Raw genomic sequence first — 13341 nt, 5'->3', positions numbered from 1 at the left:
AGGAAACCATTTCTAACTGATTTGATGTGGACAGGGCTGTTCTTGGCATCTCCCATGATTGCTACTCTTTTTTACTTTTTTGGCTGGTAGTTAAAAATAAAACTAAACCAAATGAAGAGAATTAGCCATCTTGCATTCACTTGCATTTTTGTCTATTCTTTGTTTATAATTTTTTCCTACTTCTCTAGCCAGCATTTTGTGTGTGTGTGTGTGAACAGTGTGAGTGAGTGGTGGGGAGATATATACAAGGTATCTCCAAAACAGCTGATAGCTCCATTTTGAAAATGAAATGTATGTTAGTAAACACTGCCCTTATAATTATTCAGAGACACCATAGATATATCTCCTGCCCCAGAGGAAAGATGTTAGCAATTAGCCATCATTTATAAGGTGAAATGATACTCTTATAACTGTCTATCCACACATTAGGTTAAGTAAGAACTTGAACAATTAAAGTTTCTCTGCTGAAAAAAGTGCCTATTGCAAGCTTACTGACTTTAAAATGCCTGAATACACTGGCAGTGCTCATGGTCATCTCAGAGTTGGAAAAATATGATCTGTCCTTTCTGTGTTGAAAAATAAGCTGGATTTTGTAGTTGGTTTTGACAACATTAGCATATGTAGAGGGTGGCACATTTTTAAAAAATAAGACAGCCCAGCCTTGTATTAATTTTATATATTTTCATAGCCTTCTTTTGTTGCTATTTAACTTTTCCAGAGGAGCTTCTTAATAACTTTGCCCAGCAAGTAGGAGCCTGGAGATTCTGCCTGTACTTTCTCTCCAGCACTAGGAATGACTATGTAATGATGTACAGTTTGACGGTTTTTGAGGTAAGTTGTCAGATAATTCTATACTGTTTTGAAAAGCATTTGTAGTCACATTGCCATGTCATTGGCACGAGACTTTAGCTTTGATGTGCAGATGGCTGGGAAACAGTGGTAACTTCACTCAGGGGCTTCTCCACTTGCTGCCATTATCAAGGTGTCTGGTGTGCTGGGGGCATGGTTCTGTCTTTGACACCAGAAAGGTAAGATGGGGTCGGGTAGGTAGGTCCTTTGTGGTAGTATATAACTTTCCTTCCATGTTATCATTTTAAAAAAATTTTTTTTTATTGTTTTCAGAAAGGAAGGGAGAGGGAGAGAGAGATACAAACATCAATGATGAGAGAGAATCACTGATTGGCTACCTCCTGCACGACCCCCTACTGGGGATCATGCCCGTAATCTGGGCATGTGAATTGAACCCAAGATCCTTCAGTCCACAGGCCAACACTCTATCCACTGAGCTAAATCAGCTAGGTCACCACGTTATCATTTAGAAAAAGATAATTAAAGTTTGGGAGGAGGGATGATACCCAGAATATTCTCGTCCTAAGCACAAAAATTTTCATTTAATCAACTCGCTTCCCATTTTTGTCTTTCTATATACACTTAAAAAAAAAACAATTATAATAATCGTATTGCTCATGCCACTTTATATTTATGGTCCCTCCCTTGTCTTTATATAATATTTCTGTAAGTGGTTATACCATTGTTCACCAAGCCATTCTTCTGTTTTTGAACATAAGTTGTTTCTGTCATTATTTTGTGGTAGCCGTTAGAGACAGCCATGTAATAGATAGTTTTTACACATACAGCTTTTTTATTTCCATTAAATTATTTAGCAGATCTTTCCAGGAATGGAATTGTTGTTTTATAGGATTTGAATATTTTTATCACTCTTATTGCAACATTGCATTGCTCCAAACTTTTGTTTACAATCAGGATTGCTTGTTTGAGGTGATACAGCTAACCATTGGATGAAAATCAGTTATTTTTCTGTATAGATGGCTAACTTCAGGATGTATATTTGTTTTTCAGAATCTGATCAATAAAATGTGGCTTGGCGTCCCCTCTCAGGATAAGATGGAAATCCGTAGCTGCCTACCCAAGCTCCTTCTGGCTCACCACAAAACCTTCCCTTACTTTGTCCGCAACAAGCTCTGCAAAGTTATTGTTGATATTGGCCGTCAGGATTGGCCCATGTTCTATCATGACTTTTTTACTAACATTTTACAGGTAAGGACGTATCTGAGGAAACTTTATCTTGTATATACTTTGTTTGTAGAAATGATTATTTCCTTTCTTAAAGAGGAGTTTTAAGATTAGCATTTTGGAGCTACAGTAGTGATAAATTCACTTAATTTTGTATTGTTGAGAGGTGCAGTGGAGAAGGGTGTGGGAAACCCAATTGCTTTGTTAACCTCTTGTGAAATTTTGTTCAGCAAATATTTAAAAGCCTGTGAGGTACTGTGCCAGGTATTGGAGTGCAAGGATGAGGCCTTCAGAGCCATAATTTGATAGGGAGATAGCTGTGCTAACAGTAATTATCCAACAATATGGCAATTACTGAAGTGGAAGTATGTGCAGCGTGCAGTGGCGGCATCGCATTTAGATTCAAGGTGCTGAAGTACCTTGTTGCTGGTGGTGAGATGAGAGGTAGTGTTCAGCGTAAGAGGATAGATTGATGGGCAGGGGCCAGCCCAGGACGGGCCTGGCTCAATGACGAGTTTGGAGAAGGGAGAAAATGGCACATTTTTATGTTGGAGTGATAACTTTAGCAATCGTGTGGAGTGTGGATTCAGAGGGGCTGCAGTGAAGGTGGCCAGTAAGGCTGCTGTTTGCCAAGTCTGAGTGAGACAAGGAGAATCTGAGCCAAGCAGAGAGGCCTGCCTGGATAGAGGCGAGGCACTTAGGAGACAGAGTGAAAAAGCTTTGGTCAGTGGGTGGTGAGGGTCAGGGAAGGGAGGAATCTAGGATGTTTTCCAGATTTCAGGCTTAAGTAGTAAATTTTCCAGGCCAGGGATGAAGAACAAAGGAATGAATTTTGGTAGATGGTAAATTTAGTTTGGGAGAATAGACACTTAAAATTTGTTTGTTCCTTCAGTATATATCTTGTGAGACATTAGGAAATGTGGATCTGGGGTTCAGGAAAGAGGTCTTACTACATACATGTCAGGATTGGAAGTCATCAGGGAATGACTAGAGGGGACCTAAGCCAAGAGGGAGCTGATGTTCATCTGAATCATGTGATACAGCTGGAAACATTTAATTAATATTTGTTTATTTATTTTAAATAGATTTTTATTGATTTCAGAGAGGAAGGGAGAGGAATAGAGAGATAAAAACGTTAATGATGAGAGAGAATCATTGATAGGCTGACTCTTGCACGTCCCCTACTAGGGATCGAGCCTGTAACCTGGATATGTACTCTTTTTAAAAAAGTATATTTTATTGATTTTTTACAGAGAGGAAGGGAGAGGGATAGAGAGTTAGAAACATCGATGAGAGAGAAACATCGATCAGCTGCCTCCTGCACACCTCCTACTGGGGATGTGCCCACAACCAAGGTACATGCCCTTGACCGGAATCGAACCTGGGACCTTTCAGTCCGCAGGCCGACGCTCTGTCCACTGAGCCAACTGGTTAGGGCTGGGCATGTACTCTTACTGGAATTGAACCCAGGACCCTTCAGTCTGCAGACCGATGCTGTATTCACTGAGCCAAACTAGCTAGGACTTTTTAAATTCTTTATGATGTTCAACTGAATCATGTGATACTGCTGGAAACATTTTACTTCTTTATTTTTTTTTTTATTTTGAAAAACTTTATTGTTGAGAGTATTACAGATGTTTCCCTTTGCCTCCTTCAACCTGATTCCCTCCCTGCCCCAGGCCTTCAACTCCCTTTTGTCTGTGTCCATAGGTAATGCATATATGCATATAAGTTTTTGGTTAATCTCTTCCTGTCCCCTCCTCCCCCCTTCCCTCTGAGATTCGTTCATGCCTCTGGTTCTATTTTTTTCATCATTTTAGTATTTTGGACTAAGTGAGCTTTAAAATCTTTTCAAGTTTTATTCTCTGCTGCTTATTTATCCATGAGAACCAGTCAGTGGCATGAAAACCATGTCAAGAATGATTGGTGCTCAATTGCTGACATTTCTAATAATGATAATAAAGTGCACCTTTTCTTCAGGTATTGGTAAACAAGACCAAATTGGTTCTGGAATCAACTTCATCATGACATGATTCTTTGATTAAGCCATCTGAAAGGCTTTTTGGACTCAGTTCCATCATGGTCTGCTTGCAGTCTGGGTTGCATAGTTTTTAAATTAAAAAAAAAAATCTTTTAAAACTCTGACAGTTGGCTGAAACATCTATGCAATTTATGCCACCATCATTTTTATTTTTCAGTTGACATACAATATTATATTAATTTCAGGTGTACACCCAGTGATTAGGGAGGAGTTGATTCAGGGCCCCAGAGGATACTTGCAGTTCTGTGCATTGGTTGTACCCTTTCTAGGCAACTGAGAAAGAAGTAGTTAGTCAAAACTTACTGACAACCTCCCTGAACCTCTCCCCTATCCCTGCCATGCACTAGCATACATACTACACCTTTCTAGTCTATTCTTCAGGTTCCTGAAATCTGTGGAGCTGGATCTGTGGCCACTGTGCTGGGCCAGATAATTTAGGAGCAAGCAGCATAGGAAAAGAATTGCCTTTTCTCCCCGATTGTTCTTTCAAGTAACGAATAACTTTCATTTTCATCCTGTTTCTTGCCTGTCTTCCCTTCTTTCAATGATGAAAAAAGGAGGGCTTTAAGATAACATTTTCCATATTGTAGGGATTTATTTCTAGGGAGCACAGAAGCATTTCATATCTATAGAAAAGTGTATTGCCAAATGGAATTTTGGTTGTACAAGTCATTCCCAGCTGAAAGAGTAAGGTTGAAGTTTTGAGGGAAAATAGAGACACGAGATAGAAAAAAAGAAAGAAGTGAAAGGGGGAAATAATGGAAATCTTGTAAAATACAGAAGAATAACCCAAATGGAAAGAGGTGCTTACGAAGGGTCAGTTCTACTTTATTGGAGGAAAAATTGTTAGATGAGGATTTTCTGTCCCCCAACTCACCACTGCATTATCTGAATTTAAGTTGGTGTTAGAAATAGTCCAAACTTGCGGAAAATGAAGAGAAAACTTGGAGGATGTACTTGAAGTTTTAGCATTCAAGAGAACTGATTTAATAGAGAGCTTATTAAAAAGATGAGGTAACATTGGTTTAATCACATAAATTTCAGATTGACAACATTAGAACTTGATATCTGTATACTCTACTGCATGCTCACTACCAAAAGTCTAGTTTCCATCTGTCACCAATAGAGAGCATTAAAAAAAAAAAAATGGTTGACAGTATACTTTTTTTTTTTTTTTTTTAGTTTTATTGCTTAAAGTATTACAAAGGGCATTACATATGTCTCCTTTTTTCCCCCCACTGTTGACAATCCCCTGGCCTCCCGACAGTATACTTTTTTAAAAAGGTTTTTAAAATTGATTTTTAGAGAGAGAGGAAGGGGGAGAGAAATATCTATGTAAAAATGAAATATCTATCGGCTACCTCCTACATGCCCTGTGTTGGGGATCAAGCCTGAAACCTGGGCATGTGCTCCTATTAGGAATAGAACTGACAGCCTTGTGGTGCACATGACGACACCCAACCACCTGAGCCACACTGGCCAGGACTAGAGAGCATTTTTAATATGTCATTAATTGCTACTGGTTTTACATAATGCTGTTCCTGAGAGCAGTTGAATTTATTAAAGTTTCCATAATTTGAGTGCTTTTCCTTGGTCTGCAAAGGGAAGAGTTGTTTTCAAGGCAAAGGAAAGTGTCCTATATTTCTTTCTTTAAATCATTTTTATTATTCAGTTGATGTACAATATTATATTAATTTCAAGTGTACACCCAGTGATTAGACATTATATAACTAAGCAATCATCCTGATAAATCTTGTATCCGTCACCATACGTAATTATTAGAATATTATTGATTATGTTCCCTATGCTGTACTTTACATCCCCATGACTATTCTGTAACAACCAATTTGTACTTCTTAATCCCCTTCACCTTTTTCATCCAACTCCCGCCTCGGCCCCTCCCATCTGGCAACTATCAAAATGTTCTCTGTATCTGAGTCTGTTTCTATTTTGTTTCTTTGTTTATTTTGTTGTTATTTTACATTCATTTGTGGATAGACATGTATTTATTTCTATTTTATTGATCATATTTTTGATCTTTTTTTTTCTTCTTATTAAAGAAGACCCTTTAACATTTCATATAATACTGGTTTGGTGGTGATTAAGTCCATTAGCTTTTCCTTGTTTGGGAAGCTATCTGTCCTTTGATTCTAAATGATAGCTTTGCTGGGTAGAGTAATCTTGGTTGTAAGTCCTTGCTTTTCATCACTTTGAATATTTCTTGAATTCCCTTCTGTCCTGCAAAATTTCTGTTGAGGAATCAACTGACAGAATTATGGGAGCTCTCTTGTAGGTAACTAACTGTTCTGCTCTTGCTGCTTTTAATTTCTTTAAAAATTTTCTTGAATCCTCACCCGAGGATATCTTTTCCTCACTGATTTTTAGAGATAGTGAAAGGGAGAGAGGGTGAGAGAGGGTAAAGGAGAGGGAGAGGGAAGGGAGAGAGAGACAAAGAGAGAGAAACATTGATGTAAGAGATACACATTGATTGGTTTCCTCCCGCATGTGCCCCGACCATGGCCAGGGAGTGAACTTGCAACCCAGGTTTGTACCCCTGATGGGGAATCCAACCATGACCCTTCGGTTTGCGTGGGCCAACACTCTAACCACTGGCCAGACAAGATACTCTTTTTGTCTTTAACCTTTTGCATTTTAATTATGATGTATTTTGGTGTGGGCCTCTTTGGGTTCATCTTGTTTGGAATGCTCTGCACTTCCTGGACTTTTATGTCTATTTCCTTCTGTCATTTTTAAAAGTAGGTTTTCAATTTCTTGCTCTCTGTCTTCTTCTTCTGGCACTCCCATGATGTCAATGTTGGTATGCTTGAAGTTGTCCCAGAGACTCCTTATACTATCTTCTATACTAGTTTTTTGGATTTTTTTTTGTTTTTCCCTAAGAGACAGGGTCTCGCTATGTTGCCCAGGCTGGAGTACAGTGGCTATTCACAGGCATGATCCCACTACTGATCAGCATGGGAGCTTTGACCTGCTCCGTCTCCGACCTGGGTCGGTTCACCCCTCCTTAGGCAACCTGGTGGCCCCCCGTTCCCAGGAGGTCACCGGACACCTGATCAGCATAGCGCACTACAGCCCAGAACTCCTGGGCTCAAGCGATCCTCCAGCCTCAGCCTCCCGAGTAGCTGGGACTGCAGGCGCACGCCACCGCGCCCGGCTAGTTTTTTGGATTCTTTTTGCTGTTCTGATTAGGTGTGTTTTGCTTCCTTGTATTCCAAATTGCTGATTTGATTCTTGGTTTCATCTACTCTATTGTCAATTCCCTGTAACTTATTCTTAATTTCAGTTAGTGTAGCCTTCATTTCTCACTGTCCTTTTTTATGGTTTCCATGTCCTTTTTTATGGTTTCCATGTCCTTTTTTATGCTACTGAAGTTCTCTCTAAGTTCATGTACTCTTCCCCTAAGTTCATTGAGCATCAGAGGAACAGTGACCTCTGCCAACTCTTGTGTCTGGGGGAAAGCTGTCCCCCTAGCTCTTGCCTGATGCCAGATACTTCAGTTCCTCCCCTTATGTCCCTGGTGCCTTTCCAGCTGCTGCCCCAGTGCTGGAGTGCAGAAAGAGTGAGTTTGAGTAAGTCCACGTGCAGGCCCTTTAAGAGGAACTGCCTGGGACTCCAGCAGCCTGTGTCTCACTCAGTCTTTTTTTTTTTAAATATATTTTATTGAATTTTTTTACAGAGAGGAAGGGAAAGGAATAGAGAGTTAGAAACATCGATGAGAGAGAAACATCGATCAGCTGCCTCCTGCACACCCCCTATTGGGGATGTGCCCGCAACCAAGGTACATGCCCTTGACCGGAATCGAACCTGAAACCCTTCAGTCCGCAGGCCGACACTCTATCCACTGAGCCAAACCAGCTAGGCTCACTCAGTCTTAATTTCCCCAGGTTTGTATAGCTAGAAGTTAGGGGGACTTCTCTTCCCAGCACTAGAAGCCTAGGCCTGCTGTGGGGTTGGTACTCCTTGCTCCACAGCTGAGATATCCCTTCTGATTTTTATCACCACATGTGTGTGACCAGCCTGTTCTATGTCTCCACCCCTACTCCTACCAGTCTCGATGTGGCTTCTTCTTTGAATCCTTAATTGTAGGACTTCCATTCAGCTAGATTTCAGGTGGTTCTGAATGAAGGTTCTGTAGTTTAGTTGTAATTTTGAAATGGTTGTGGGAGGATGCGAATATGGTGTTTATTGACGCTGCCATCTTGACTGGAAGTCTGCCCTAGATTTCTTGAAGTGGGGAATATACATTCTATCTGTGTGCAGTTCATCTTGTCCTTCTCTTCACTAAGGCTTATATTTTGTTGATTGAGTAAAGTATTTATTTGTATCAGAGCATGAACTACATTTAAAGTTAATTATGATTTAGAAAATGGTCAAGTATTCCTTAAGTTGTTTGCTCTTTTATAGATTGTAGCATATAGCCAAACAAAGAATTTTAGTGGCAACTCATTTTCTTTTACCAATTCTGGAAACTAAAAAAGTGTAATAGTAATGCTTTGAATTTTGTGAAATTGATTAGAAAGAGATAAGTAGTGCTATGCTATTGAAGGTGTTACTTTTTTTCTGTTTCATGTTTAAGGAAACTTTATTATGGTACAGTGGATATTGTAGGTGCTAGAAAAAGTGACTTGCTGCATAGTATTTGTGAAGTTATAGCTGTATTCTTAGTGTAATGGTGTATATGCAATGTTTCTGCCTGCCACGTGTTTAATCTTGAATTTGCACGAAGCATACAAAGTTTAGAATTGTAAAGTTGACTTAACACTTGAATGTTAAAAAGGTATCACAAGTTGGTGTACATATGTGTTAATAACTAATAAATTTGGACAAAGTAACCAAGTCTGTGTTTAAAATCTAGACATGTATAAAAATCGTCATGGTAGGTGTAAGGGAGCATTGTTGTCATTTTTAGGTTTATGATATTAGCATTTTTTATTTAAAATAAGATGGGAATATATTTTGAATGGTTAAGTCATTTTTCTAAACCTTTGATTTATGCAACCTATTTATGTATGATTAAACATGCAGGGGTACTTTGCAGGTTTATTATTACTCAGACCTTAAACAGTTTTCTCAGAACTTACCTTTTCCTGGCAGTTGATTCAGTCCCCTGTGACAACCCCCCTTGGGCTGATCATGTTGAAAACAACTTCAGAAGAGCTGGCTTGTCCCCGTGAGGACCTCAGTGTGGCTCGGAAAGAGGAGTTGCGGAAGCTGCTGCTGGACCAGGTGCAGACAGTGCTTGGCCTACTGACAGGTGAGCACAGGTGGTGCCCAATGTCAGAGGCCTGCCTTCAGAGGACCAGAGCTCAGGCCCTGGCTCTCAGCATATTTGAGCAGTTGTTTTAGCTGTTACTGAGTCTGAGCATCAATACAGAAAGAATGTGGTGCTATATTCCCAGCACCAGTCCAGTGTCTCGCACTTGGTAGACTCAAAAAATGTTTCTAACCTACTTTTCTTAAAAGTCTTCCAGTGATTGGTGCTCACTCTTACTGCGATGAATGCGGTATAGACCAGGCCATCGGAATGGGATTGAAATGCTGATTACTGTATCCTAAGTAAAGTGGGTGGCGAACACTCGATTGAAAATAATTTGTATTTAAAATCAGGAGAAGTTGGAGGAGTAGGAAGATAGAAAATTTCAAATTCTGTGTGGGAGAAGTGAGACAGACAAAGTGTGTAACAGCACCATGTGTGTTAGGTTGTGTTTGTATGTAGCATTTTCTTTGCCATCTTTTCTGTTTGATTGGAGCCCCATGACAGTGGAGAGTAAGACTAAACAGAAAGCAAACTGCCAAGTGAGACAGGAGGGAGGAAGACAGTGCAGCACCCTGAGTCAGGAGGGCGGTGACCACTGTGCTGCCAGTGGGCCTGCTTGTTAGGAGGTGCAGGCTGAGAGGTGCCAGGAGCCTGGGCTTGCTTGGAAATCTAGTGTTGTCTTCAGCTTCTCTATCCAGGTCTCTTGGATGCCTAGGAACTTTTTTCTTTTGTATGTGTTACAAAGGTGCTTAGCATGCAGTGGGCTCTTAAAGTTGGTTATAAGGATGCTTGATCAAAAGTAATCTTGTTATTTGCCCACATCCCTCCCCAGATTTCTAGGCAGAAACCAAACCCTCAGAGCTTTCATTCAAAGCACTTATTGCCACCCCTGACTAAATGTTAAATTTCTAGAGTTAGGGACTGTGTCTGATATCTTTACGTCCACTTTTTGTAGATATCACACTATATGGGACATTCCAGAACATTTACAATGCTTCTTCCCTCAACCCACTGTCTGTCTCTATGGATTTTTCTAATTGGACTTTGCATAAAATGGAATCATACAATATGTGACCTTTTGTGTCTGGCTTTTTTTACTTAGCATGATATTTTCAAAGTTTATCCATCCCTTAATATTAAATATTTTGGGAACAAAATATTTTCAGAAACTTTTGTGATCATAATAGGTACCGGGTTCTATAAGGAGAAGCAAAGAGGAATGAAACACAGTCCCTGCCCTCTAGTAATGTTTACTTCATTAGGGTAGGAAGACCGTTAAAAAACTGCATTAAGAGTTATAGTAGAGGTGTGTTTTATGTGCAGGCAAAACCTAACAGACAGGAAGACTCCTTGGAGGAGATGAGCTGAGTGGAATTCTGAGGACCAGAGAGGTAGCCATTAGTCTGGTGTAAAGGTCAAGTTGGGATTGTGGGGGAGGGAGCAGGTCAGAGGTTGAGAAAGGGAAGGACAAGTGGAAGGGACAGCAAGTAGTGCAGCGTGATGAAGCCTGGTGTGTGCGGTGGGGGTGAGGTAAGATGGGAGAACAGAGGCCAGATGCTGAGATTGTGTGGATTTAGTGGGTGAGGAAGGTAAGAGGAGGCAGGCTTGTGGCGGGAAGGTAAATTGAGTTTGGAATATCCAAGTGGTGCTGTCCAAGAAGTAGTTACACATACGGTTGAGAGGGATTTTTAGACATTGATGTTTGATCAAAGATGTCAATAAAGTGTTTTTCTAAATCTGATTTGCACATGTTGGACTTTATTTTTCTCTTAAACTCAGTTTCCCTTTCTTGGTATAGGTATCTTGGAGTCTGTCTGGGACAAACACAGCGTTACTGCCGCCACCCCGCCACCATCCCCAACCTCAGGAGAAAGTGGTATGGTCTACCCACCACATGGTGTTCTTTTTAAATGCAGTGGAGGGTCTCAGCAGGGTAGCAACTGCTTATTTATGCCAGATCCAGATGCTGACTCTTCATTAGTCTATTTTTGGCCTTTTTGTCGATGTTTTCTGAGTAGCTTTCTTAGTTCCTCTTAAGTACTCACTCTTACTTCCTAGTATACTACTTAGAATGACATGTTTTGTTTCTTCCTTGCCCATCAGGAAGATGGCATCTTTGATCTTCTGTCACCCACTTCCATCCCCTTCAGCTTATATCTCTGATCCTCCTGGTTTGTTTTCCCCTTTTTCTCACTTATCATGGCTGTGTGGCTCATGCATGGGCCTGATGGGTCGGCTTTGTAGTTCTGCAGGCGTCGCTGTTTGTGGCAGAGGCGGAAGGAGGGGACGGGTACGTGCGAGTGCTTTCTTCCCCACTGGGCTCATGAAGACCAGTGTGCGGTAATCAGCTTTGACTTGACGTCAGGTCAGAATAATTTGATAAAGCATGGGCATATTTGCAGTGGTCATGAAATAGTTTACTGTAGTTAGTTATTGTCTACAGTTACACTAATAGCTGTTTCAAAAGTCAGGGTGCAGTTCACCTAAAAATGGCTACTTTCAAGGATGGGTGGAAAGAGGAAATTGCGTCTGAGCTGGAACTTTTAGTTTCTAAATGCTTTTGTTTACACTAAATAATCACAAATGCTTTTCAAGTAGACTGCATCCTGTGAATTGGCACATATTTCTTCCTCTACTGTAAAGGTTGCTGTGGCTAATGAGAAATATTTCCACATCTTTCTCCTCTACCCCAAGGAAATGTGATGTTGAAATCAGACATCTCTCAGCCCATGTTGTTTCACGTAACCTTTTGTTAATATGTGGAAGTTGAAATTCTTGCAGTTACTAGAGAATTGAAAATATATCATGAAATTTTGGGGACTGTTCAGAGTTTACTGGTCCGTGTGGCTCAGTTGGTTGGAGCATCATTGGTGATAGGTTCACTTCCCTGTCAAGGCACATATCCAGGCTGTGGGTTCGATCCCTGGTTGGGGCGCATGCAGGAGGCAACCCAACTGATTGATATTTCCTTCCCTCCCTTCCTTCCTCCCTCTCTCTAAAACCAATAAAAAAAATAAATAAAAGTAAACACTAAAAAAATGCCCTGGTCAGTTTTGCTCAGTGGTTACAGCGTTGGCCCACAGGCCAAAGGATTGTGGGTTTGATGCCAGGTCAAGGGCATCTACCTTGGTTGCAGGTTCAACCAAGCCCGGGTCAGGGCGAGTGTGGGAGGCAACCAGTTGATGTGTCTCTCTCACATCGATGTTTCTATGTTTCTCTCTCTCTCTCCCCTCCCCCCTCCCTCCCCCCCCTTTCACTCTGAAAAATCAATGGAAAAAATATTCTCAGTGAGGATTAAAAAAAAGTAAAAAAAACATGTTTAGAGTTATTTATCATACTTCTTAGATTAAAATCTATTACAGAGGCCTAGAATATATTAAAAGCCCACAGAAAATTGAACTTTATTTGTACTTTGTGGCAAACCTTCATTTTCAAGGTGAATGAATGTTTGAGGTGACTTACCAGATTTATATTTTGCAATATTTGAATGACTGAAGAAAAAATTGCAAATGATACAGAGATTTGATTTGATGAATAAATCCCTTGGAGTGTCCTGCAATTTAGCTAATCTTAAAATGTGTCATTTCACTTAAATAATGGTTTGCAAAGATTAGTTCTTTTGAATTAGATTTGTTTTTAGATAGTTGAATCCTAGCTTACTTGCCATCCAGTTAAAGTTAACAGCATCAGGCATATTCCAGAAAAACTTGTTTTTCTGTGATGCTTTTCCACTACCAAAATATTTGTGTTTTAGTTGGCTTTGTTCAGGTACATTCCAAGCTAAAACTCAGTTTATACTTTGATAGACTTAATTTTTGGAGCCCAGGTTGGGGAATATCAAATAATATAAATAAAAAATAATGTTTGCCCTTTATGTCTTGCCTAGGTTTTGTGTATGAGGTTAGGGAAAATAAAATATGAACTAATTTGACATTTCCATATAAATAAAACCTAAAAACATGGTGTGTATTTCTTGAAAGTTGTCTCTTAG

The 13341-nt window shown here is 40.1% G+C and overlaps 1 protein-coding gene across 1 annotated transcript in view; it reads left to right on the top strand.

Annotated features, from left to right (window-relative positions):
• Window positions 1–13341, top strand: part of XPO6 (exportin 6) — a 132509-nt gene that overhangs the window by 44452 nt on the left and 74716 nt on the right. Inside the window, exons 3-6 of the mRNA XM_081089547.1 lie at window positions 719–831; window positions 1861–2058; window positions 9188–9347; window positions 11149–11226. Of these exons, the coding sequence (XP_080945673.1) occupies window positions 719–831; window positions 1861–2058; window positions 9188–9347; window positions 11149–11226 (549 nt within the window). The remainder of the gene's footprint in view (window positions 1–718; window positions 832–1860; window positions 2059–9187; window positions 9348–11148; window positions 11227–13341) is intronic.

Source organism: Myotis nattereri (genome assembly GCF_964212035.1).
Source record: "Myotis nattereri genome assembly, chromosome: 4".
In the NCBI taxonomy this organism is placed as follows: Eukaryota; Metazoa; Chordata; class Mammalia; order Chiroptera; family Vespertilionidae; genus Myotis; species Myotis nattereri.
The sequence above is the reverse complement of the archived record's forward strand: the minus strand, read 5'-3'. Positions and strand labels throughout refer to the sequence as shown.